General features: G+C 49.9%; 2 protein-coding genes across 4 annotated transcripts in view; both read right to left on the bottom strand.

The window, feature by feature from the left end:
* Nucleotides 1–19,053, bottom strand: part of Nlrc3 (NLR family CARD domain containing 3) — a 31,376-nt gene extending 12,323 nt beyond the window's left edge. Inside the window, exons 1-7 of one of the 3 annotated variants that reach the window (XM_037200773.1) lie at nucleotides 18,551–19,053; nucleotides 8,348–8,821; nucleotides 6,510–8,259; nucleotides 5,452–5,538; nucleotides 2,807–2,890; nucleotides 2,194–2,277; nucleotides 676–759 (exon numbers count right to left, since the gene is read on the bottom strand). In XM_037200773.1, coding sequence (XP_037056668.1) covers nucleotides 676–759; nucleotides 2,194–2,277; nucleotides 2,807–2,890; nucleotides 5,452–5,538; nucleotides 6,510–8,259; nucleotides 8,348–8,516 — 2,258 coding nt within the window. In that variant the 5' untranslated portion in view covers nucleotides 8,517–8,821; nucleotides 18,551–19,053. The remainder of the gene's footprint in view (nucleotides 1–675; nucleotides 760–2,193; nucleotides 2,278–2,806; nucleotides 2,891–5,451; nucleotides 5,539–6,509; nucleotides 8,260–8,347; nucleotides 8,822–18,550) is intronic. The other 2 variants (XM_037200772.1, XM_028894868.2) reach the window with 2 other exon arrangements.
* A 2,840-nt stretch (nucleotides 19,054–21,893) lies between these two features.
* The window catches only part of Slx4 (SLX4 structure-specific endonuclease subunit), a 28,112-nt gene continuing 23,192 nt past the window's right edge, over nucleotides 21,894–26,813 (bottom strand). The window contains exons 13-15 of the mRNA XM_028894877.1: nucleotides 24,580–24,682; nucleotides 23,568–23,984; nucleotides 21,894–22,933 (exon numbers count right to left, since the gene is read on the bottom strand). Coding sequence (XP_028750710.1) covers nucleotides 22,582–22,933; nucleotides 23,568–23,984; nucleotides 24,580–24,682 — 872 coding nt within the window. The 3' untranslated portion in view covers nucleotides 21,894–22,581. The remainder of the gene's footprint in view (nucleotides 22,934–23,567; nucleotides 23,985–24,579; nucleotides 24,683–26,813) is intronic.

Here is a 26,813-nt window from a genome sequence, read left to right as displayed (position 1 = left end):
AGATCCTCCTACATCTGCCTTCCGAGTGCTGGGATTAAAGATGTGCGCCAGCACGCCAGGCTTCCTGGGGTCTTTCTTTGAGGCCTTCTTTTCCAAGATAAACATCAAACAAGGTAGTGCCCCTGTCTCCCTGCCACTGTGGGAATTAGCCTGGGCACCTGGCTCCAAGTTGTGAAGTACCAGATCGTCAAAAAGGTAGGAGCAGTTTTGTCTGGGGCAAGAGCAGTTAAGGAGCACATGAGACCTCTCTACCTTCAAGTTTAGGATAAGCTGCTGAAAAGTGGGGCTGCCAGCTCCTCAGACTTGAAGACAAGTTGTCATTGGCCTTGGGAACATGCATGGAATGGTTCCTCTGCGGGCTGTAGGGAAGGGTAGGACCTCTGTCCTTACAACCTCATTGGCAGGTTGCCCGTGATTCTGCCTTATAGTCCAATTAGTGCTTATTTAATAGAAGAATGCTGTGTTCTTCTCCTGTATCTGTGGCCATGATTTCCTGGGTTGGCAGGGGCTCTATTTTCAGTAATTCTAGGAAGAATTTTCTCTTGAAAAACAGTGTTTTCCAGGGACCGTACAGGTGGGTCTGAAAGCCTTGGGACTTAGAGAGACTCCTGCTCTCTCTCAGGGACAAGGCAGAGGCTCAGCAGAAGAGAGAAGGGATCAGAGTCTGCCACTCACTGTAGTATGGAGATGGTCTGGTTGGAGACCAGGGCCTCGGCCATGCACACGACACCACCATCCTTGATCACATTGTTCTGGAGGCTACAAAGGTAAGAAAAGGTGTGTCACCGGTGCCCTGGACTCACACTGCAATGGGGACACCTGCCTCAGAGGCCCAAGACAGGAAGCAACTGACTTCCGAGAAAGATTTACCAATGATTATGTGCCCTCCTCAGGGCCCTCCTCTGTTAGCCCTCCTGTATTGAGTCTCTAAGTAGCTGCCTGCCAACTAGGAACAAAGTGTCCATGCTGTCTACATCAATTAAAATGAGGTCATCATTAGTCCTCATCACAATCAAGAGCCACAGTACAAGGAAGAGTGGAGATGTGGAGAAACCGGAAGCCTTACACTTTTGATGACAATGTAAATGGTCCTGCCTCTGTGGAAGACAGTCTGGCAGTTCTCAACTTAGATGTGGCATGGGACCTAGCAATTCCATTTCTAGGTATATTTCCCAAAGAATTAAAGATGGGTACTTGAATACTTCTACACAGAGTTGCTAGCCGCATTATTCATAACAGCTAAAAGACAGAAGCCCTCTGAATGCATGAATGTATAAGCAGACTGTGCTCCACCCATCCAGAGGAAAACTATTCAGCCAGTCAATGCAAGAAAACAGTAAGCTACACTGTGGCTGAACCTTGAAAACATGCTAGCTAAGGAAGACAGACACAAAGTTCTTATTGTATAATTCCATTTATACATAATGTCCCCCCAAAAGGAAAAAGCAAATACTAACAGTCAAAAATATTTTGAAACTAGACAGAGGTGGTGGTTGCACATTTTGAATGTACAAAATGCCAAGGACTGCCAGATGAGGTGGCGAATGCCTTTAATCCCAGCACTGGGGAGGCAGAGGCAGGCAGATCTCTGAGTTCAAGGCCAGCCTGGTCTACAAAGCAAGTTCCAGAACAGACAGGGATACACAGAGAAAGAGTTTCTCAAAAAAAAAAACAAAAATAACACAAATGCCAAAGAACTATATACTTCAAAATGATAAATTTTATGTTATTAAATTTCACCTGGTTCTGGTTATGGTAGCGCACACCTTTAATCCCAGCACTTGGGAGGTAGAGGCAGGCGGATCTCTGTGAGTTCAAGGTCAGCCTGACCTACAGAGTGAGTTCCAGGCCAGCCAGGGCTACACAGCCAGACCCTGTTTCAAAACAATGACGACAAAACTTTCATTTGAATAATAGAACTGGAAACACAGACTAGAACAGCAGGATACCCTCAACTGGATGAACACAGCCCAGGCTCCTCAGAGACACAGCAAGCCATCCCCGAGCACTGTCATCTTCCGGAAGGCAGGCTTTCCACTGTCCTCAGAAACCCTGGGGTCTTACAGAGGCACACAGAGTTGGGGCCACCTGGAGTCTGAAGCTTGCTGGCACCCCAAAGCCTCCACAGTATCTCCTGTAGCCAGGGCTTTGTTTTCTGGGCCCTCCCCTGAGGCCAGGAGTGGAGCCACATACCTTAGAGAGGTTAGTGTTCGGTTTATCTTCAGAGCATCTGCCAGGGCCTTAGCCCCCTGTGGTCCAATGGAGTTACCCCGGAGGCTGGTAGAAGCAAGGGAAAAAAAGACAACTGGGGTGGGAAGAGGGATCCAAACCAGCACAGACATGAGTCTACAGTCCTTAAAGGGAATGAACTGGGATTGAGGATTTCATGTTTGATGGAACCATGGCAGAGATCGTGTGTGTGTGTGTGTGTGTGTGTGTGTGTGTGTGTGTGTGTGTGTGTGTGTAAATAAATGAGTTCCCCAAAGCAGCCCCACATGATGAGGGGGAGGGAACAGGATGTGGTAGTCTAGTGGCCTAAGTGCAGACGACAACAATGATTCTAGGTCAGGGTCAAAAATCAAGTGTTTTGTGAAATGAAGTTTAAGAGACAAAAGCGAGTCTGCTTGCTCAGCTGTCCTTCCAGCCAGAAGGACATGTAGTTGTCAGGAGCTCAGAGCATCACACTGCCTTGGATGGACTGACTCTGGGGAGTTTGTGAGAGGACAGAGAAAACTCAAGACATTTCATGGGCGGGGAGATGGTTTAAAATTCTCTTCGTTCCAGGGGCCTGTGGTGTCCAACTCACTCTAGTGTGATGAGACTTCTGTTGACCAGGAGGGATCTGGCCAGAGCTTTGGCTCCTTTGTTACCAATCTGGTTCTCAGTCAGGCTGCCAAGAAAAGGGAAAGCGGTTATTTCAAGTCTGTGCCTCTCATCGCCTCTACTAGACTCACGATTAGTCCTGTTTTCCCAGCATCACCCACAAGGACGTAAGTGGGGCCAAGTGACTAGGGAGAGGAAAGCCAGGAATGGGAAGACTCTAGAGTCAGAGTGGGCCTGATGACCTTCGCCCTGACAGAAAGCCAGGAATGGGAAGACCCCTGAGCCTGGGAAGGTAGAGTCAGAGTGGGCCTGATGACCTTCACCCTGACAAAGGGCCCCAAGGAAATTTGCCCAGCATGCCACATAATAGCTACTTTACAATGTGCAGCCAAGAGTTTGGATGGTAGAAGTCTTTCATATGGGCCAGCAAGGTGGCTCAGAGGGTAAAGGTGCTTGCCACCAAGCCTGACAACCCAAGTGATGGAAGGGGGAACTGACTCTTACAAGCTGTCCTCTGACCTCCACAGACATGCTGCGGTATGTGCATGTACAGATGTGCACATGTACACATACATACAGTAGCACAAATACAATAAATACAGCAAATTTTTATATTGGATTTTCTGATATTAAAAAAAAAATTCTGCCGGGCATTGGTGGTGCACGCCTTTAATCCCAGCACTCGGGAGGCAGAGCCAGGCAGATCTCTGTGAGTTCAAGACCAGCCTGGGCTACCAAGTGAGTTCCAGGAAAGGCGCAAAGCTACACAGAGAAACCCTGTCTGGAAAAACCTAGACAAACAAACAAACAAATAAATAAATTTGAGCCAGATGTAGTGGTACATGCCTTTAATCCCAACACTTGGGAAACTGGGAAACAGGGGCAGGCGGATCTCTGTGGGTCAGAGGCCAGCCTGTGTTACACATTAGTTCTAGGCCAGCTGGGACTGCATAGTAGTGATACCCTGCCTCAAAAATAAATAAATAAATAAATAAATAAATAAATAAATAAATAAATAAATAAGTAAATACACAAACAGATAAATTTGAATAGTAGCCAGATGTAGTGGTACACACCTGTAACTATAAACTTGGACTATTGGGGATCTTGAGTTCAAGGCCAGTCTAGACTACAGAAAGCCTGTCTCCTTGCTCTCCACCACCACAGTGTCTGAAGGCCAGCCCACTCTTGCTGCCCCAGAATTTGCATAGTGTCGTATACATGTCTTACAAACAGCCTTACGTGGTTCTGGCAGAATGACTTGGACATTGCAAACCAGTGTCACCGAGGACCAGAGAGGAAGCGCTGTGACCTTAAAAGGGATGTTGGGCTTTCTTCAGAATCATTTTTAGCCCCATTTTAAGCAAAACTAAAGTGATCATTTTGTCACATGCTAAAAAGGCTAGAGCTGCCTGTGCAAGACAGAATCCTGACAATGAGGGGCTGTCAAGGTAACTTTTCTCTAACAAGGCAAAGCCATCCCTAGACCTCATTCCTAATCCTTTTCTCCAAAGTGACACCACAGTTCTGGAAATCCCTCCTGACATCACCACTCTACAAACCCAAGGGTTGCTACATCAAGTGTAGAACTTTCGTAGGCACTGAAGTCAGCATACAGACTTCTCTAATTACAACATAAACGATGTGATTTGATTTTATTGGAGATAGGATCTCACTATGTGTAGCCCAAGCAATCCTCCTGTCTCAGCCTCTAGAGTGCTGGGATCATAGGCATGTACATTACACCCAGATAAAGACAAAATTTTAAACTTAAGTCTTTGAGACTAGAAGTGAGGATGTGGCTCCAGCAGGCAACAAGCTTTCCTAGCATGCATGGCACCCTGGGCTCCGTCCCCACACGGCACAAACTGGGTATAACGGCACACTGCTCTAATCCCAGCCCTCAGGAGGGTCAAAGTTCAGGATCGCCTTACCTATATAGTGAATTTGAGGCAAATCTGGACTACACAAGACCCTGTGTCCAAAAAAGAAAAAAAAAAAACGAGTCTGGAGATTTGGCTCAGCTGTCAAGAGCACTTGTCCTTGCAGAGAACCCAGGTTCAATTCCCAGCACCCACATGGCGGCTCACAACCCTTCATAGCTCCCATTTCAGGGGATCTGACACTATCTTCTGACATCTGTAGACACAAAAAGCAAGCCATGGCACATATATACATGCAGGCAAAACATTCATACACATAAATCTAAAAACATTTTTAAAATTTCACCTTATGTTTTAATTTAAATTAAAAATTAATTTAAAAAATTAAAATTTTTAATTAAACTTTTCAATTTTTTATTTGAGATGTAATCCTGTGCTCAGAATATTATTAGAGTGGATATTGGGAAGAGCATGGAGACGGTAATGCCCGAACCAGGGCAGCACATGAGCCCTGGAGACACATCATCCCCAAGGCCAGGACAGTCTGCGCCTTCTCCAGTCCTTTCCCTTTTCCTACAGACCAGGTGCCTGAGCCTTTGGCACTTTCTGAAAGGAGTAGAGAAGATCAGACTGCATCCTGAGCCACACCAAGAAGATACGTGTCCTTGGGGTGCTCTGGCTAGCTGAGTAGAGAGGAAAGATCCCCTAGCCCACACAGCAGGTGGTACACGGGGGTCTGGGTTACCTGATGTTCTGAATGCGACAGTCCTTCCCACTCAGCACACTGCCCAGCAATTCCATCACAGGGTCCTGGAACTGGTTGTTGTCCAGCCTGGCCAGGGGAAGCCATGACAATGAGTAGTCCTGCAGCCCACGAGCAGGGTGAGGCCTCCACCGCCTCTCATTCCCACTGTGATCCGAGTTTCAGCTCGGGACTCCAGACTCGGTGCACTCACAGCGCTCAGACTTCCCTGTGGGAGTAACTGAGGTGGTTCCTGTGAGCTGTGCTCTTTCCACCCTTGGCTAGGTTTACTTCTGAGGATGCCAAAACCACTCTCGGGGCCTGATTGGCCCACATCCTACATCTTTTCCTCTTTGCTTGCTAAGTTCAGAGTATGGCTGAGGGTGTGGCTTCTGTCAACACTGACTGGCTGTGTGTGTATGTGTGTGTGTGTGTGCGTGTGTGTGTACATACATACATGTATATATATAAAATCTTGCTATGTAGCCCAGGTTGTCCTGGACTCAGTAATCTTCCTATCTTGGCCTCTTATTGCTGGGGTTACAGGGGTGAGTCACACTGCTTGGTTCTCGGGGGGGGGGGGGTCTCCTGAGTTGGATTTGTGTAGCCATGTTGAAATTCTAACCTTGCTGTCTCCAGAATGCAGCCTCATCTGGATGTGAGCTCACTGCAGACGGACTAGCCAGGAGGCTATCACACTGACACAGGGTGGCCCTAGGCTCCGACACGATGATGTGCTTATTATAGGGAAAGTGAGTGTCTGTCACAGAGACTCAGGAGCAGTGGCCAGATGACAGTGGACATCAAAGACTGCTGGCCCCCGGGCGCTCCCGAGGCAGGAAGGGCCCTCCTGCCAAGGTTTCAGAGGGAGCACTGCCCATGCCCTTGACCTCAGACCTCTGGCTCCAGAACTAAATCCATTGCCGGGATGGTTCTGCACCCAGCTGTGGCACTTTGCTAGAGCAGTCTCAGCAGACTACCGGGAAGGGGCATGATGAAACAAGGAACCATGCTGAGTCTTCCTCCTTTGCCCTTCCTCCCTGCACGGACCCCATCCTCACCTGAGACTCCGGCAATAGAGCAGCTGGGGCAGCAGGCTCTGGAGGACACTCTGGCTGAGACACAGGGACAAGCTGGCCTCCCGGGAGCAGATCTCGGACAGTTGCAGGAGGTAGGCCAGAGCAGTGCGATGCGAGGGGCCGCTGAGCCCAGCCACGGTCCCACTCTGCATGGCCTCCTTCACACTGCAGGCCAGTTCTGTGTGCTGCAGCTCGTGCAGGCAGTACAGGACATTGACGGCTCGAGCACAGACTGCAAGGTCAGGACGCAGCAAGCCCTGCAGGACCTCAGCCGCCTGGGCCCGGTAGCTCTGGTGCTCGCCTTGGGCCAGCAGGGAGCCGGCCAGCAGAGTATTAACCCTTGGAGACAGGAGGCCAGAGAGGAAACGCAGGAACACATCCAGCCTCCCATCCTTAGCTTGTGTGGCCCGCTGGGCTGCACACCTGAAATGCGCGAGGAAACCCAGCCTGGGCCAAGACATGCCGCTCTCGGTGAAGAGGTCAAAGATGGCTCTCTTGGATGCACTGTAGTAATATGTGGCTGCCACAAATTCTTGCAGAGACAGGTGAGTGAAGCAATAAGCTGCCGAGGAGGCCAGAGTCTCTTCCCGTTGCAGGAGACAGCTGCACAGCACGCTCTGCAGCAAAGCGAGGTCCACGCCAAATGCCTTCATGTCTTGCTCATAAAACACGTACTTCTTCCTGACCAGCCCATGGAAGGCCAGGCGGCCCAATGTCCCCACCATTTTGCGAGCTCCCTGGGCCACCTGCTCAATCCTAGGACTTACCTTTCCCTTGTCCTGCCCCTCCCCTCCAAGGGCCATCCTAAAGTACCAAGAGTAGAGCTCACACAGGGTCTGAGGCAGCATCGGCTCTGGGTCCGGGACAGGCAGCTTGCTGTGGTACAAGTGACCCAGGGCCAGCCCCGTGAGCCTACAAAAGGCTGGCACAGTGCACATCAGGTACAGAGCCCTGTTGGCCTTTACTTGACTCAGCACCTGGCCTAAGAGGGTCGGGTCCTCAGGAAATATCTGCTCCAGACACACTTTGATCTCTTCCTCAGTAAGGCCCCGAATCTCAGTCATCCGGTCCACGAGGCCCCCAGGGATCTGACCAGCAGCACTGGGACGGGAGGTGATCCAGACAGAAATTTCTGGAAAGAGGTTGCCTCGGATGATGTTAGTGATCAGGTGGTCTACCTGGATCTCCTTCTTTGGGTCTGTGCAGGCCACGGTATTGGAGAATTCCAGGGGCGTCTTACACTCATCCAAGCCATCCAGGACCAGGAGGACTCTGTCTGGGGCTGTTACCACCAGATTACTGTCTCCAGTGTTTGGGAAGATGGAGTGGATGAGTTTGTCCGCAGACAGCTTCTCATAGGCATTAAGATCCCGAAAGGTCAAGGGCAGAACCAGTGAGAAATTCTTGCCCACTTGTCCTCTGGCCCAGCAACGAATGAAATGCCTCACGAGAGTAGTCTTGCCGATGCCGGCCACTCCAATGGTGACCGAGACTCGAGGTGGGATGGACACCCGGGACAGAGGCAGGAAGAGCCTATCCAGGGTGATGGCCCTGGCAGAGTGCCAGACCCCCCGTGTGGCCTCCACCTGTGTGAAGTCATGCTCCCTGAGCTGCAGGTCTGTCAGGCCCTCCACCAGCAGGAGGCTGGCCAGGCGGTGGGAGGGGCTGCCCAGTGCTGGGTCATTTCCCACCCTGCTCAGCAGGACCTCACTGTGCCTCCGTATCCTTGAGTCTGCCGGACACAGGACAAAACAGGTAAGGTCCCAGGGCAAGGTGGGAGGGTTCAGGCACCCCCTCCTCCCACCCCATGGAAGACTTACCATTGCTATGGGGTCCCAGGGGGGAGTCTGGCATTTTGTTAGGGGTCTGTAGTACCCGACAGCCCTTCCCAGCCAGCAGATCCACAAGGGCCTTCACCTGCTCAGCTGGGGAGCCAGCACTGGGGGCCAGGCATGTCTCTCCATCAGTCCTCAGCTCTTGCTTCCTCATGGAGTCTGAGACTGCAGCCAGGAGCTGTGAGGACTGACTCCAGACTGCTGCCTGGTGGACCTCTGTTGCTTCCTAGCCAGGAAAACTAATCACAGAGATGCGGGGCCAAGAGAGCAAGACTGGGAGGTCTGGACTCTGGCTCTGCCACTGGGTGACCCCGGGCAGGCTGTGCCCTCTCTCTACACCGTGGTTTCCTCATTCGTGACCTGGCAACAGTGATGCTGTTATAAGCAAGGAACCCAACAGGAGGCAGGCGGGAAGCAGCCAGTCTGGGAGGGCAGCAGTCAGGTTTCCATCTGGTTACCCTGGGAAAGACAAATGAATGGGCATGGAAAGACGGTGGTGAGGTTGGCGGGGGCCAGGGCTGAGGACACGGAGGCAGGGCCGGCGCTCCATGTGATACCGTCACGGCATCTGGGTGTCACTGTGTGTGTGCAAGTGGGGACCCTTGTGTGACCGGACTGCTGGTGATCGTGTGCCAGCTAAGAACCCGAGGCCCCTCACTCTAACAAACGTAGCCATTCGTTTACAAACACTGTTAGGGGGTGTGGATGGTGGAGTCTGTTGGGGCAGGCAGAAGTACGCGGGAACTCCATACTTAATCAGCCTTCTTCCACAAGCCTGAAACTACTCTTTTTTTTTTTTTAAATTATAAATGCTCAGCCAATAGTTCAGGCTTACTGCTAACTAACTCTTACACTTAAATTAACCCATAATTCTTGTCTATGTTTAGCCACGTGGCTTGGTAGCTTTTCTCAGTACAGCATTCTCATCTTGATTCCTCTGCCTCTGGCTGGTGACTCCTGACTCTACTCTTCCTCTTCCCAGCGTTCTTAGTTTGGTCTCCATGGCTACACTTCCTACTGGCTACTGGCCAATCAGCGTTTTATTAAACCAATTCAAGTGACAAATCCTAAAACTACTCTTAAAAGTAGGATTTTACTTTTTCAAAAAGGAAAGGGAGCCGGGCGGTGGTGGCACATGCCTTTAATCCCAGCACTCGGGAGGCAGAGGCAGGCAAATCTTTGTGAGTTCAAGGCCAGCCTGATCTACAGAGCGAGATTCAGGAAAGGCACCAAAACTACACAGAAAAACCCTGTCTCAGAAAGAAAAAGGAAAGGGAAGAAGGAGAGGGAAGGGAAGGCCCATGACTCCCAGAGAGTAACACAGTGACTTCTCAGCTTTCCCACCTTCCTGGAGCTCAGGGGCCCTGGGCCTATAGGAAGCACCATTTGCTGCTGAGGACAGAGGTACAGAGACAGCCAGAGATAAAGCCACTCCACATCCCACCCTTTGGCCAAAGCCACTGCTTCTTTGAAGCTCTCCTACAGCCCGTCCATTTATGTCCTCCTCTCAGGCACAGGGGCCACTGCAGTCCCATATGGACTCTCAGGTAGAGACCAGTCACCCATTGTTGACAGTTCTAGAAGAGAAACAATAATGGAGGAGGGGTCAGCAGAGGTCGTGGTCCACTACTGCTGGCAGCGGACCTGTTAAGATCCATCCAGGTGTCATCACTGCCAAGAATCTGGCGAGTCCTGGCTGCCCTGGGCTTGGCAGCCCTGGTTCTCTGGTTCAGTGGTTGGTTAACTGAAGAGGAGGTTGCTGTCAATGGACTCCTGGTTTTGAAATTGCACTGGGGATTGGTGTCAGTTTAACTTGGCATGAACATTTTCAGACAGAAAATGCTGAAGTTTAGCAGTAAGAAAAACAACCATTCTGATCATAACCATGTTGGAGAGTCCATAAATGCAACGCATTTAAGGTTAAGTCGCACAAGCTGGACTAACCTGGGAATGTCGAGGCCAGCTGGGATGAGGCCGCTCTCTCCACTCCTGCACAATCCTGCTGCCTTTTGTTCTTTTGGTTCCCAAAATGTTCAAACCAAGGGGGAAAGCAAGTGCGATTACAATCGATGCTGTGATAGTGATATGCTTGGATTCGTGCTCATATTTAGATACTAGATTATCTAGTATCTAATAGATTATCTAATAGATTATCTAGTAAACCTTATTTCTCATTTACAGCTTAGAAAATAACAGCTTTTTACTTGATTTTTTTGTTGTTGTTGTTTTTCTTTTTTCTTTTTCTTTTTTGGTTTTTCGAGACAGGGTTTCTCTGTGTAGCTTTGCGCCTTTCCTGGAACTCACTTGGTAGTCCAGGCTGGCCTCGAACTCACAGAGATCCGCCTGGCTCTGCCTCCCGAGTGCTGGGATTAAAGACGTGCGCTGCTGCTGCCGCCGCCGCCGCCGCCACCGCCACCACCACCACCTGATGTACTTTTTTTTTTTAAGATTTATTTATTTTATGTATATGAGTGCTATATCTGCATGTTGGAAGAGGACATCAGATCCCAGATAGTTGTGAGCCACCATGTGGTTGCTGGGAATTAACTCAAGACCTCTGGAAGAGCAGCCAGTGTCCTTAACTGCTAAACCAGCTCTCCAGTCTCATAATTTCATCTTTCTGACTTGTCACTCACTTTGAACAATTTGGCAACCAGGCACCTTTTCCCTGGCACAGTGCTGGTTAGCAGCCTTGTACCATGTGTGCACCAGGAGTAGTTCTGTATGGAACTCTTGGATATAATATTTGGGCAGATTTCTAGTTAATTTTTTTCCTCTTGGGGACACCTCCCCATTCCTATCCCATTCAGCTAATGTTGCATGACATTTCCCAAAGGCATGCTGCATCCCACACACTCTGTTGAGCTCTGTATTTATATCATTTAACTTTCTTATAAGGATGACTCTCTACCTTTGCCTCTTTTATTTCATAGACCAGAACACTGAGGTTAGTGACTTTCCTCTGGACACGTGGCTGGAAAGCATGGAAGCTGAGCAGGGATGGAAACCGAGGCCTCACCGGTCCCAGCACCTGGGTTGTGTTACCATCTCTGGTATACACATGGTTCAAACACTTGGTCCTTGGGTGTGGTGGTGAATGACATTAATCTTGGCACTTTGGAGGCAGGGGCAGGGGAAATACAAATTTGAGGAGAACCTGGGCTACATAGCAAGACCTTGCCTTAAAAAAAATAGAGGAATGTCTGTTAATTAGAAGGGATTTTTTAATTCATCCATTCACTCAACCAGTAAAATTTTAAAGTTTGTAGGTGAGTGTGTGTGATGGTGTATGCGTGTGGTATATACGCCCAGGAGTGTGTGATATTACACACGCACACGGAGAGGCCGACTGAGGGTGTGAGTTGTCTTGCTGTACATTCCACATTACCTCATTGATACAACCTGACCTCTACTGGCAGACAGAAAGCTCCAGAGACCCTCCTGTCTCTGCCCACCAGTGCTGGGATTATAGACACACACAGCCATGCCCAGCTGTTACATGTGTGGGAAGGATTTGAACCTAGGTCCTTGTGCCTGCTCAGCAAGTGTTCTTGCCCACTGCGCCATCCCTCAGGCTCTAATCTGAAAATCTGTTTGCATGTTTGTTTGCTTATGAGACGTGCAGAGTGCGGCCCTGGCTGGCCTACTGCTTGCTTTTTAGCCCAGGCTGGCCTGGAACTCATGTAGTCCTCCTGCCTCATCCTTTCAAGCACTGGGAGGCGTGGTGGACAGTGACGGTGGAGAGAAGGAAGAAGACAGCATTTCTAAGGTGAGTGCTGGCATGCATGTAATCATCAGCAGGTGACAAGAGCTGGCTGTCTGTGCGGTGGGATGGTGGGGGTGCGTTAGCAACGGCGGCGGCAGCCCTGAACTCTGCGAGACAGCTGCATAAAGTGGAGGGGAATGGGCTGGGGGGACGGCTCAGCGGGGAAAGGACTTGCTGCCCAAGCACGAGGACCTGAGTTCGGATCCCCAGCCCCGAGTAAAAGCCGCTATAGTGACGTGTGCCAGCAAACCCAGTGCTGGAGCAGACCGCAGACCACGAGCTCGCTGGCCAGCCAATGCAGCCAAACAGGCTCAGTGTCTCAAAAGGAAAGCGATCGGGAGGACACGTGATGTCCACTTCTGTTCCCCAGAATACATACACAGGCATGTGCACCTGCACACACATCACACAAACACACAAATACACACAGAGACACAAATTGGAAGGATTAGACGGTAATGAAAAGAGCATTATAGACAGAGGAAATAATTAGAAAAAAGAAAAATGGGACTGGAGGGCTGGATCAGGACTTAAGAATGTTTGCTGCCCTTCCAGAGATGTTCAGTTCTCGGTATTCACATCAGACAGCTCACAGCTGCCTGTAACTCCCGCTGGCCCCTGAGGCCACCTGCACACAGCTGCCTGTAACTGCAGCTGGCCCCTGAGGCCACCTGCACACAGCTGCCTGTAACTCCGCTGGCCCTGAGGCCACCTGCACACAGCTGCCTGTAACTCCCGCTGGCCCCTGAGGCCACCTGCACACAACTGCCTGTAACTCCCGCTGGCCCCTGAGGCCACCTGCACACACCCTGCACACAAATGGCCTATACTCACACAGACATATACACATGAATACAAATAAATAAATATTTTTAGATTCCATGTATAGGGTGTTTTGCCTGCATACACGTCTGTGCATCGTGTGTGCCTTGTGTGCATAGTGACCAGAAGAGGGCTTCAGATGCCCTGGAACTGGAGTTACAGGTGGCTTTGAGCTTCTGTGTGGATGCTAGGGTTCTCTGGAAAAGCAGCCAGTACTCTTAACCACTGAGCCATGTCCCAGCCCCCAATTAAATATTTAAAAAATAAATAAATAGGCCGGGCGGTGGTGGCCTTTAATCCCAGCACTCGGGAGGCAGAGCCAGGCGGATCTCTGTGAGTTCGAGGCCAGCCTGGGCTACCAAGTGAGCTCCAGGAAAGGCACAAAGCTACGCAGAGAAACCCTGTCTCAAATAAATAAATAAATAAATAAATAAATAAATAAATAAATAAATAGCTGGGGGGGGGTGCATATGCCTTTAATCCCAGTGCTCAGGAGGCAGATGCAGGTGGCTCTCTGAGTTCAAGTCCAGCCTGGTCTACAGAGCAAGTTCCAGGACAGCCAGAGCTACACAAAGAAACCCTGTCTCAAATATATGTGTGTGTGTGTGTGTGTGTGTGTGTGTGTGTGTGTGTATGCATATATATATATATATATATACACATATATATATATAATAGAAAAAAGATGGGTATAATTCATAGAAATATGTGACCAAGATGTTGAAAAAAAAACAGTCTGTCTATGGATCAAGAAAGAAAAACACCGAGCTTTTAGTTTCATCTAATTGGCAAATATGAAGCCATAATGTGACCCTGACAAGAATGTGGCAGTATTAGGAGTATTTTTTAAGATGTATTTATTTTTATTTGATGTGTTATGAGTATTTTTCATGAATGTATTTTCACTATGTATGTGCAGTACCTGCAGAGGCCAGAAGAGGGTGTCAGGTGCCCTGGAACTGGAGTTATAAATGGATGTGAGCTGTCCCCATGTGGGTGCTGGGAACAAATCTTGAGTCCTCAGCAAGAGCAGCAAGTACTCTTTTTTTTTTTTTTTTTTTTAAATGCTGAATGCCATTTATTGAAGGAGGGAGGAGGTCTTAAAGACAGGCTTAAGCACAATGGGAGAACCCTGGAGGGCAGAATTTCGCTACTGATGTTTTACAACCTTGCATCTAAGCTGTTAACACCCATTATGCAGGATATACATACAAGGAACTTCCCTTAAGCATTTAGGAGGGTGGAACCCGGCAGGGAATTAGCATAGGGAGGATATCAAGGTCAAGGTCAGCAAGCAAGACAACAGTTACCCAAAACGGGGGCCAGGGCCCTTTTTACTAAAGAATGAGCTTCTGACTTAGGTGAGCAGCAAGTACTCTTAACTGCTGAGCCATCTCTCCAGCCCAAGAAATATTAACACATTGGTGATGGAAATACAAATTAGTATAAAAACAATGGAATATTTTTTGTAAGGCTGGGGATGGGTCCCCTTGTGCATGATAGGCAAGCTCTACCACAGTGACCACATCCCCAGCCCAAATTATAGATTTTAATTTGCCAGTAGAAATTCTACTTATGGGAATTAAATTTTTTGTGTATATGTGCATGCAAGTGTGTGTGTGTGTGTGTGTGTGTGTGTGTGATATGTGTGTGGTGTATGCACAAACATGTGTAAGTACAAATGCCTGTACATGTGCGGAGACCAAAGAAGGACGTCAGATGTCCTGCTCCTCTGAGACAGGGTTTCTCACTGAATCTGGAACCAGGGTGGTGGCCAGCCAGCCCCAGACATCCTCCTTTCTCTGCCCACCACAGCACACATGGGCGTTGAGAATTTGAACTTGTGTTCTCATCAAGTGCTCTTACTTCCGCTGAGCCATTTCCCGAGCCCCCGCTTGTGGGAATTTATCTTAAATAAATAATTATACAGATACTCAAAGATGCAACTACAAGAATGTCCATAAAACATTCACAACAGGAAGGAGCTGAAGGGGCAAAACACTAAATTTCTATCCAACAAGAGATTGATGAAAAACAATTGGGTTTGGTTCTACATCAAAATACTAGAAGGTCATAGAGTAAAGTAAGGCCAACAATGTGTCAAACTATGATAATGTACACAGTGCACTCTTTATTTTGAGGCAAGGTCACATTGCATAACCCTGGATATCCTAGAACTCGCTCTGTAGACCAGGCTGGCCTGCAACTCAGAGATCTGCCTGCCTCTGCCTCCCAAGTACTGGGATTAAAGGTGTGTGCCATCCTGTCAGGCTTCACAGTATACTTTTTAATCTTTCAATGTCATAAAAGTTTAAAACATCTTATTTTAATGTATAATTTATACAAAATGCATAATTTTGAGTGTAGTTAAATGAGGATCCTTTTCTGTGATGCTGAGAGTTAAGCCAGAATCTTGATCCTGGTAGGCAAGGGTTGTACCAATGAGCTTCAGATCTACAATACATTTTTTTGTTTGTTTGTTTTTCCAGACAGGGTTTCTCTGTGTAGTTTTGGTGCCTGTCCTGGATCTTGCTCTGTAGACCAGGCTGGCCTCAAACTCACAGAGATCAGTCTGGCTCTGCCTCCCGAGTGCTGGGATCAAAGGCTCTACAATACATTTTTATACTGAAAAGTTAAAGTACAGAATACAGGGCCAGAGAGGTGGCTCAGTGGCTAAGAGTGCTGACTGCTCTTCCAGAAGAGCCAAGTTCAGGTCCCAGCACCCACATCAAGTGGCTCACAGCCACTGTAACTGCAGCCTCAAGGATTCCCTCCCCCTGTTCGGGCCTCTGCGGGCACCTGCAAGTACATGTGCTTACATAAGTACAGACACATATGGCACATACATTTAGAAGTTAAGGTACTTCAAAAACTAAAAATTATAACATAATAATAACAGGATACCATTTTGTCTCATTATAGAAAAAAGCTATAGAAAAAGCTGGAAATATGTGGTAGTGGAACTAAGGAATTACTTCTTATATTATGAATTTCAATTACTCACAGTTCAATAACAAACACTGATTCTTCCTCACACTTCAGCAGATTGCTTACAGAAAGTAATACATACTCATTAAAGTATTTAAATAATACAAAGATGGAGTATGATCTTACTTCTATTCACCAAGCATAGCATGTTTTGTTTGATGGTTTAGTGTTTTTAAAAATGAGGATGGGGCTGGCAAGAGGGCTTAAGAGGTTTAAAAAGTGCTTGCTGCACAAAATGACAAGCAGAGTTCTAACCTGCGATCAGAGGAGAGAAGCGGTTCCTAAAATGGTTCTCTGATCTCCACATGCATGCAATGATATACATATGTGTGCGCATACACACATACACACCACACACATATACACATGATAATAATACAGAATATTAACTATTATCATGTTATTTAGTACATATAATATTATACAAGATATTAATATCATTAAATTAAAATGTGAGATGGCAGATTGAAATGCACACAGAAGAAAGCATCACGATGATGGAAAATATGTCTCACATTCACAGCGATGGTTTTGTACACAGAAAATTCAAAACACTCAGAACTGACATGAGCTTCCGAGGTTCCAGACACAGGGTCAGTGCTCACAGTCCATTCCACTTCTGCTTACTACCAACCATCAAGTCAAAGCTGAAATGTTAAGATATCCTAACAGTCAAATACTGGGAACGATCTTAGCAAGAAGTCCGCACCCTCTACACTGACACTAAGAACATCACAGGAGGAGATGAGAAAACACTTGACAGAGAGATCTAGGCTCATAGGCATTACTTCCACCAAGGCACAGCTACCAGAATGTTCTTGACAGCTTTAGTCACAATTATCTAAAGCATCCATCAATAATAGCCTGGGCAATTTGGGGGCCATGAAAAGACACAAACTGCCGATCCAATCTACCACACAGGTGGCCTCACAGCTTGCCACAAGAGTATATGCTCTGGGATTCCATTTCTAGAGAGCTTTAAGTCAGGCAAGCCAGCATCTGTAAGGACAGATGTTAAAATAATCGCTCTGGGGTGACTGCTTCTGCCTGAGAGGGGGATGAGAGACGTCTCAGGAACCAGTTTCTGCTCATTGATCTGAGTGGTGATATGAACATGTACACAGTACCCAGTGATCTGAGTGGTGATATGAACATGTACACAGTACCCAGTGATCTGAGTGGTGATATGAACATGTACACAGTACCCATTGATCTGAGTGGTGATATGAACATGTACACAGTACCCAGTGATCTGAGTGGTGATATGAACATGTACACAGTACCCAGTGATCTGAGTGGTGATATGAACATGTACACAGAGCCACTGAGCTTGTGTTCCTCTGTGTAAGGTACATCGTGACTTGCTGGCAACTGTGTGAAAAACAGAAATGTAGTTGGACCAAACGAAGTGATACAGTGTCATCCTGTCCACATCAAAGGCCAGGACACTAGGGGCCCTGTCTTGCTTCCTGGTGGGTGTTATCAGGGCATGGACCAGGGCTAGACACTGCTTACGGTACCCGGATGCCCACAGATACCTTACTGCTGCTATTGACCAACAGGATGAGGAGACCATGTTTCAGGAAGGCCTAGGTTATCACTTCCTGGCTCTGGCAGAGCATTATGTCTGCTGGAGACTATTCTGTTTCATCTTCTCTGCCCGGGCTGCAGGCCTGGTCTGGGCCTGCTGATTCCCTTCCAGAAGGCTGCCCTGCTCTGCCTACCTTGGCTTAGAAACTGGGTGGGGCTTACTGTGATGGCTGCCACCTGCGATGCTCATATCTCTGGCCACAGTACCTTGGGCTCTCCATTACCAACACCTCACCCTTATCCCCCTCCCAAGGCCTGACCTGTACCATGGCAACTATCTGGCTTCTGAGATCAGCATCCTGAAGGAAGAGTAGCCCCTGGCCTAAGGAGACACTCACCTTCCCTGACCTGGAGTCCCAGTGTGAGGGTAGATACAGCCTTTGTGGGATAGCTGAGGTGAGCCTCTAGAGTCAGGACCAAGGGGAGTCCAGGGCCTAGGAGCCTGCCCATGGGGTGGACACCATAGCTAACACTCCCTGTGTCCAGCGTTCAGCTGGCCCTGCAGCAGCACCTCTTACAGTCTCTCATGGTTCTCAGTCTCAGAATGACAAGTTTCAACTACCACAGGGTGTGGCCAGGAGTGGCCCTAGGAGAGGGGGTACTTATGGGAACTGGACCTGGGAGCTGTAGGTACCATCTCTCTTGACCTTACAGATGGGAACTGAACGCCAGGAAGAGGGTCACCTGCTTGGGATCTGCAGCCTGGGAGGGGCAGGGTTCCAATAACATTGCTGCTCACTAGTGACAACCTGCAATGCGTCCTCCTCCTCCCATGCCATCACCAAGACAGAGGAGCTGGGCTTTCTCACCTAGAACCTGTCCTGGACCATTATCCTAGAGCACGTGAGCTTGCTCTACACTGAGTCATGGAGCCCCAGCAGCCCCCGGCACCCAGGGGGTCAGTGTTCCGGAGTCTCCCCGTGGCCAGGATCGCTCAGGCCTTAAGAGCTTCTGTCCCTCCGACCAGCTGTCCACCCCCTCTCCTCCCCTCCTCCCGCACTGACGCTCTGGGCTCTCCTTACCTCCCTGCCTTTGGTGCTGCTCCAGGGTGCTGGAGTCGGGGCCCAGGGAGCTCCATCTGCATGCTCCTGGGCTCAGCTCTGCTCCAGGAGGCAGGAGGCCATGGTTGTGGTGGGATGCCTCGGGTAATCAGTGGCAGACCAGCTGAGTCTGGGGGCTTGGTCTGTCCACAGCTGAGGAAACCTTCTCTGAAGGGGTGAGGGGAGTTTACCACACTGATGACACCAGGGTGAGGAGTGACAGACCCACCACATCCTGCACCCACTGTCACTGCAGCTCAGCTCCTCGCTCTTCCGGTGCGGGGCTCCACCTCAACCTTCCTTCCTGTCTAGTTTTAAAAGCCAACAGCCTTGCTGACAAATCAGTGAGCTGGCCCCAGGCTCCCCTCGCTGGTTTCGTCTAAAGCGTGGGGAGATAATGTTGGGTCTCCATTCTGGGTCTGAGCATCCCTACAGCGTGTGCTCAGGAGGTAGCGCAATGCCAAGACTCTTGACATGTCTTCCTCCACCCACCAAAAGCAGACAGACTCCATCAGGAGGTGGTGGCTTTTAGGCGGGTGGTGGGGAAGCCAAGCGAGCAGGGAGGAAGTCCGCACCTGGCCTTAGGTCACGCTACCGAGAGCAAGTGCTAGCAGGGCCTCGACGCCCGTGCACTTGCAGGATTTGGGGCCCTGGGACTCTCTTACTAGACCTCTTCCCTTTCACCCAAGGCCCCTCTGGCCTAGCTCTAGTCTGTCTTCCTGTGAGGCCCCAAAGACAGCCGCCTAGATCCTGAAACAGCAGAATGCAGCCGTTCACAGCAGGAAGGTCACTTTGTCTCCCAAGGCTGCTCCAGGGTGCTGAAGTGGGGGCCCAGGCCGCGGTGGGTGTTCTGCTCTGGCAGGGAAGGCAGGGGAAGGACATGGCTCAGAGGGAACAAAGGAGAAAAGTCGCAACAACTGAACTGTTTAGAACATCTAGTGACAGGGAGCAACCATTTCATGCCAAGTGTCGGGGGTCTTGGGCTCTTCAGCAGGCGCCTGGAGTCTCTGGAGTCTGTTGGGTTCATACAGCAGGGACACCAGGGACGGGTAAGGCCCCTGCGATTGTTACTGGTCATCTCCCATTGAAAGGGGAGGGACCTGGGGGCAGGTTAGAAGTGCCGTTTCCAGACACCTTCTGTCCGTCCTCTCTGAGCACACAGGAACATGTCAGGCACTGGAGGACACAATGGTGAGGCTCCAGGCAGACAGAGCGTAAAATCGGTGGCTGCTGTCCTGGCCAAGGAGGGCAGCAAAGGTGCCTAAAACCAGGTACCTACAGGATGTTGGAAAGCACAGAGGCCTGTGGGCCTCCCACACTTAAGAGGCCCAAGAGGCTCAGCTGCTTCCTCTAGGGATTTGGCAGGAGAGGAAATAACTTCCTCTCTGAGGACCCTGGGGAGCATCCCAGTACCAGCTCCCTCCTAAGCTCCCAGCAAGGGCCACCAGCCCATACATGGGCAATTCTGCTCTCTCTCTCTCTCTCTCTCTCTCTCTCTCTCTCTCTCTCTCTCTCTCTCTCTCTCTGTGTGTGTGTGTGTGTGTGTGCGTGTGCGCGCGCGCATGCATGTGAATACATTCCTCAAGGTCATCTTCACTCTAAGACTTTCTGTCCCCTGAGAGCAAGACAGCAGGACAGGAAATGGTCTCAGTTCTTCCTAACTTGGGGAGTGTGAGACTTCTTGCCTGCAGATCAAGGGCTTTTCCCTGTGAGCTCCCTTATCTATCCAAGCTGGGCTGTGGCTCAACACAGGCTGCTTTAAGTAGACAAGGCTAGGCCATGGCAAGGGCTGGACCACAGGAAGTGAACAGGCATGAGGTCCGGTCACATTGCTGTGACTCTGTCTCACTTGTGTTCAGTGAACATGTCAAGGCTAAGTGCTTTCTTCTCAGCTAATCCTAGGACAGGCGGTTTCTGGAAGGGAACACGCCATCCCCAGTTTATTCAACAGGGGCTCCCTGTACCCACGTGGCTTCAGCTTCCCGGGAGGTGGAGGCAGCCTGTGTCTTGGTTTCCTCTTCCAGTGGCTGGCTCAGCCCTGTGTTTTTGTGGGAAGGTTGAGGGTTTTTCCCCCCAAGTTTCTGTTCACCTGCTACTAGTTCTGGATGGTGGCCACAACTTCACAGCAGTGGTTCATCTTAACCTCCTTCCTCTAGAAGCAGCAACTCTTCACTGGTTGTTTTAGAACAAGTAAATGATCCTGAATTCATAGGTGTAGGGGTTCGAGACTGTTTGGCTACCCATGGCACACACATGTGCAGCCTTAGCCTACTACTCAGCACTGGTGGCTGCCAGGAGTTAAGTGGACCCAGCCTGGCAACAGGGCAAGGCAGACTCAATCCCTGGCTTGTCTCCCTGCTTTTAGCCATCCAAAGGCTTTTTGGCTTTTTAATTTTCCTAAACTCTTCCCTCAATAGGGACAACCTGGCCTCTTTACTTCTTGTGGGTCATGGATATTTTCTGAGGCAGTAGGGTCCCCGGCTTCTCCCTGGGAGGGATGGACATCTTCTGAGGCAGTAGGACCCCTGCTTCTTCCTAGGAAGGACACATAGAGCACATCCCAACCACAAGCCTGTTGCAGTCCTAAGATCCTGTGTCTGTCTTGTCTTGACAGCTCAGCCTCTCTTCCCTCCAACAGTCCATCCTGGGGATGACTCCATCACGTCTCAAATGTGCCACCCTCTTCAGCTTGCCCGAGGCTGCCTGCCCCAGATGTCGGAGGCCAGGCCTGGCTTCTCTCCGCCAATCATGACCAGAACACACAGTCCAGACACAGAGCTCTATCTTCACGCCCCTACGCACTGCCAGCCTCTTTCCAGGAATCTGTCCTCGATGCCCCCGGGGGCCCAAGGGTACTCTACTTTCTTCCTTGTTGCCATGCTGGGAAAGGAGCCCAGCCTTAGGTATGCCCCAGGCAGCTGCTCGATCCACGTTCCAGCTTTGAGAGAACGGCTGGCCGATCTTCCCTGTGGTCTGACGTAGTTCTACATCGGTGCCGCACATCACTGTGTTCACAAGGCAGGGCTGACTCAGGACCAGCCTGGCACTTGTGACACCCCAGATGAGACTCAGACTATCTCTGGTCTGCTTCCCTGAGCAGCAGCAGTTGGTGCCTGTGAGGGCACTATTAGTGTGAACACGGGGACAGTGAGGGTGCACGCGGGAGAAAATTAGTATCTCTGCCTGTTCTCTAAGAACCGTAGATACGAGGGTGCTCAGCAGTCCTAGCACCCCAAGACTAGAATGCGTGCAAAGGCCTTGGTGGGTGGCAGGCCGTGGGGCTCGAGTCACTGTGCTCCCCATGAACTTCCCAGAGAGGAACGTCTAGGTTTACTTATTCCTTTATTTTAAATAAAGCCTTGTTTTTATTGCACTCATATAAAACAACTTCACTGTATTTAAAACAGACAAGGACATTCACAGGCTATGGAAACCCCAACTTCTGTTTTTTTCTGGCTCTCCCCAAGGTCCACAGTGCTCCTGGGTCAAGGAGGCTTAACAGGCATGGGAGGAGCCCACAAACAGCATGCTTGTTTGGGGGTCTTCAGAGTTGTGCTGGGCCCTATTCACGGTCCTGCTTAAAGAATGCTGGTGACGGTGACAGTGTGCTGCAGGGTGCAGGCCGCCCTGGGGGTCTGGGTCAGTCTGAATGCTGAGAAGGCAGGCTGGGCCCAATACCCATCTCAGAACGTGCTACCTGGACAGCTGTGCTTGGGGGCAGTGGACGCAGAATGTAAGCGAAGAAGACTCAGGTCTTGCCCTGGTCAGCTGGGATCGCCCACTGCCTCTCAGGAACACACAGGATGGGGATCCTGCTTGGGCCAAAGGGGGAAAACTGGCACTGACCGAGGGGGGTGGGAGGAAGGAGCACCTGGCTCTAAATCCAGGACGACACTGACAGCCGGCACAGCCCGGAGCGTACGCTGGCGATGTCATCCTTACAGACACCCACGGAGGCCCGACGTGCACCAGTGTCCAGGCCCTGGGGCAGGCAGCCTCTAGGAGGAAACCTGTCATTTCTGGTCCTTTTTCTTTCTGCCCAAGGGCTGCCGTCTCTTCTGCTGCAGCTTCTCCTTTCGGGCCGCAGCAGTTGTGAAGGTGACGCACTGGGCATCTAGGATGTCCAGCAGCTTGCCCATGGCCACAGGAATGCCATCCTGCTTCAGCTCAGCCTGCAGCTCAGCCAGCTCGAGAGGCTGGTAGGTCAGGACCTTCCTGTACAGGGCCGGCTTGGAGCAGATGTAGCGTCTCACTGCCTCCGCTGTGTCTGCGGCCCGGAGCGCTGCTTGCGATGCTCTCACCTCCTCCTCGTCATCCTTGTCTTCACCTGCAGACTCTAGGGCAGCTCCAAACGCACAGCAGGAACTGAAAAGAACAGGTCATGGTCTGTGACATGCTTTTCCTACAGCCCTCAGGACCAGGCGTCCCTGGGAGAGATGACTGCTCTCAGAGCTCCGTGGGGCTCACATGTGGCAAGACTCCTGACAGTGTCCCACAGGTCTGTGCTTCCCGGTTCCCTGGCTGGGCCGGTCTAGGTGGGCCTCCTCTCAGCCAGAAAGCGCTGACATATAAGGAGGCTACAGTTTTAAAGGCCTGTAGGAACTCAGGGAGTGAACCTTTAAACCTTTACCCAGAAATCAATGGGCTTTTGGACACTGACCATTTAGGCTTTCTTTTTTTGAGAGGGGTGGGGGGGGTTGGGGAGGGAATGCGGGAGGGGTTGAGATAAGATAAGCTTTGGTGGCCGTCCTGGAACTCGCTTTGTAGACCAGGCTGGCCTCGAATTCACAGAGATCTGCCAGCCTCTGCCTTCTGACTGCTGGGATTAAAGGTGTGTGCCACCACCGCCCGGCCATTTAGGCTTTCTTAATGTCCTCTCAGACCCACCACGCAGAGGACACATGTGTGACGGCCCCTGCACCACACAGAGGACACATGTGTGACGGACCCTGCACCACACAGAGGACACATGTGTGACGGCCCCTGCTGCTTCTGTTACCTTTGAGAGCTAAAGGAGTCATCACTACCATCCACAGAAGCAGCCATGGATTCCTGGGAGGCTGGAAGTGGGGCGTCCCCCTCAGGGCCTGACGGCGGCTCCCCAGCTGGCAACCTGCTCGGGTGGGAAATACTTTCACTGGGCTGTTTCTTTCGATGTTGAAGGCTCTTGATCTTAGTGGGACCCTTGGCTCTTGGGGTCCTAAGACCTGCAGTGGCCTTGAGCTGGGTGTAGCCCCCTGACCTTGAAGGCTTGTAGGTCTCAGTGGTGGGGTCCTGGCTGCAAGGTTCCTCTGGAAGCACCTGGGAGGACTGGATTTCAGGCTCTGAGTCTGACTCCAGAGTCTGGTGAGTGTACTGGAAAATCTCCTTCAGTTTGAGAACCATCTGGCGTTTGGGCAGAGCACGGACTCCAAACCTGCGTGTGGAAACAAGCGGACGTCAGGGCCCACGGTGCGGCTGTTTCTGCCGAGTAACGCATGGCTTTACTAGACTGAAATCTTAGAGTCTGACGCTCAGGAGCATTCAGAGCTGACCATCTGGCCACACGCCAACCAAGCTTGCTCTAAAGGAGATCCGTGCCAGAGAATCCCACGTGTTCTGAGCAGCAGTGGAGGCAGCTGCTTCACCAAGCACCCAGGCTGGAGAGCAGTGTCTGCTGGAATGCGACAGTTCTCACATCATCATAAAAAATGAAACCCCTTACTTGGACGGCACGGCTAGGGTCCCATGTCTACCAGTATGGAACATGGAGACCTATTTCCCAGGGAACCCACAGGAGCCTCATGTGTTAGCTTCTTGAGCTCAGATCTGGTAGGAGAGAAGAAAAACCCAGCATCCACCCTACTCAAACAAGCACGCCCTCTCTGTAAAGCGGCCTGCAGAACTTCCCTCCCAGGCTCAGGGCCAGCTCCTCTCCCAGACCTGAAGAGAGGTGCTGGGTCATTCTACTTCCTGGGCCTGGTTACTCACAGGAGACCACCTAAGAGGAGGCCGAAACGAACACTACCAACCTGTCCAGCTCTTTCTTCAGCACTGGGGTCTCCATGATCGAATACCTTGGCATTGGAGTTATAGGCACTTTGGGGGGCAAGTTCTTTTTCTTGTTAGCACCTTCTGGATAAAACATGAGAAGCACAGTTCTTAGCAAGAGAGGCATGGATTTGCCACCACTTCTAACCCTGGAAGTGTCACAGGGGAAATGACAGACCCCAGTCAACGCCATGCCCTAGGAGAGCATTAATGGCCACCCTCACCACTTGGAGTTGTAGCTTCCCAATGGGAGGAGCATCCAGCAATTATAAAGAACCATGCCATGCACATGACACTAATGTCTGGTGAACAACAGCCCAGCGCGTGGTCTAACCCAATGTTAAAGACATCAGAACCTCTAGTTCAGCAAGAAAAAGACCTGTAGGCTGCTGAGATGGTTCAGTGAGTGGGCAATGGTGCCTACCCCAAGCCTGATCACCTGAGCTCAGTCCCTGAGCCAGAGTGAAGGAGAGGACTAAGACCCAGAGCTGTCTCCTGACCTCTGTATGCACACACACAAGAAATAGACGGAAGAAAAAAGAGAATATAATTCTAAATAAACACAGGGGCAAGCATCTCTCCAAGACACATAATTAACCACTAAATACATAAAAAGATGCTTAGCATCACCAGCCATCAGATATCAAAAATACGGTACGATACCACTTCATAGCCACTAGACTGGAAACATGAAATGTGTTGGCAGGAATAGAGAGAACTGGAACCCTTACCTCACACATACTTGGCGGGGGTGTAAAATGAAGCACATCTTGGGGGAAAATGTGTGGCAGTCCTTCAAAATGCTAACCAGTTACCCTATGACCCAGTGCTCCTGGACTTAACTACCAGAAATGAAAATTTTATCCACACAAAGCAGAATTATTCATAACAACTCAAAGGTCCACTAATGGTGAATGGATATAGTATTCAGATATAATAAATAAGGAAACACAGAAGAACCTTGAAAAACTTGTGCTAAGAAGCCAGTTATGAAGAATCATACGTTGTATGATTCCCCTTAAAAATGCTTTGTGGGGTGCTGGGGAGACGACTCAGTGGTTAAGAGCACTGGCTGCTCTTCCAGAGGACATGGGTTCTATTCCCAGTATCCACATGGCACCTCACAACTGTCAGTTACTCCAGTTCCAAGAGATCTGACACCTTCACACCAATAAAATAAAATAAAATAAAATAATTTTTTTTTTTTAAAAAAGGATAAAAACCGGGCTGGAGAGATGGCTCAGAGGTTAAGAACACCGGCTGTTCTTCCAGAGGTCCTGAGTTCAATTCCCAGCACCAATATGGTGGCTCACAACCATCTGTAATGAGATCTGGCTCCCTCTTCTGGCCTGCAGGGACACATGCAGACAGAATATTGTATACATAATAAATAAATAAATCTTAAAAAAAAAAAAGGATAAAAATCTTTGGGGGACTGGGTGGTGGTGGTGCATGCCTTTAATTCCAGTCCTCAGAAGACAGAGGCAGGCGGATCTCTGAGTTCAAGGCTAGCCTGGTCTACAAAGCAAGTTCCATGACAGCTAGGGCTACACAGAGAGACCCTGTCTTGAAAGACAATAAAATAAAAAAAAAATTTAAAAATTAATGGAAATGCCAGGTGGTGCAGAACTGAGATGTTCAGGCAAAAGTATTCCAAGACAGCCTGGGCCAAACAAACAACAAAACTCCACCTGCTTGAGGGCAGTGGTGGTGCACTCAGGAGGCAGAGGCGGGTGGATCTCTGTGAGTTTGAAGCCAGCCTGGTCTACAGAGTGAGTTCCAGGACAGCCAGGGCTACACAGAGAAACCCTGTCTCAAAAAAACCAAAAGCCAAAAGCCAAAAAAAAAAAAAAAAAAAATCCCTCCACCTCTTACAATCACATGCTGCAACAGAAGCTCACACTCATAATTCCAGCACTTTGGAAGCTGAGACAGGAGAATTACTTCAAGTTCAAGGGCAGCCTGGGACACAGAGGGAGACCATGCCTCAAAACAACAACAATGGAACCCAGAAACCACACCAAACCAAAAGACCAGTGGGAAAATAAGACTGGCCAGCCAGTCCTTATCCCGCCCATGGCTGTGGCAGAACTTGGAGACTCTGGCCCTGCCACTTCAGAGTCTGCCTGCCTCAGACTGAGACCAAAGTACTTCAGTCTCGAGTCTCCTGTAGTGGTTCTCTGAGCAGTGCCTGGGAACTGGTGAGAGATGCAAA

This window comes from Peromyscus leucopus, chromosome 8b (genome assembly GCF_004664715.2).
Source record: "Peromyscus leucopus breed LL Stock chromosome 8b, UCI_PerLeu_2.1, whole genome shotgun sequence".
Classification (NCBI taxonomy): Eukaryota; Metazoa; Chordata; class Mammalia; order Rodentia; family Cricetidae; genus Peromyscus; species Peromyscus leucopus.
The sequence above is the reverse complement of the archived record's forward strand: the minus strand, read 5'-3'. Positions and strand labels throughout refer to the sequence as shown.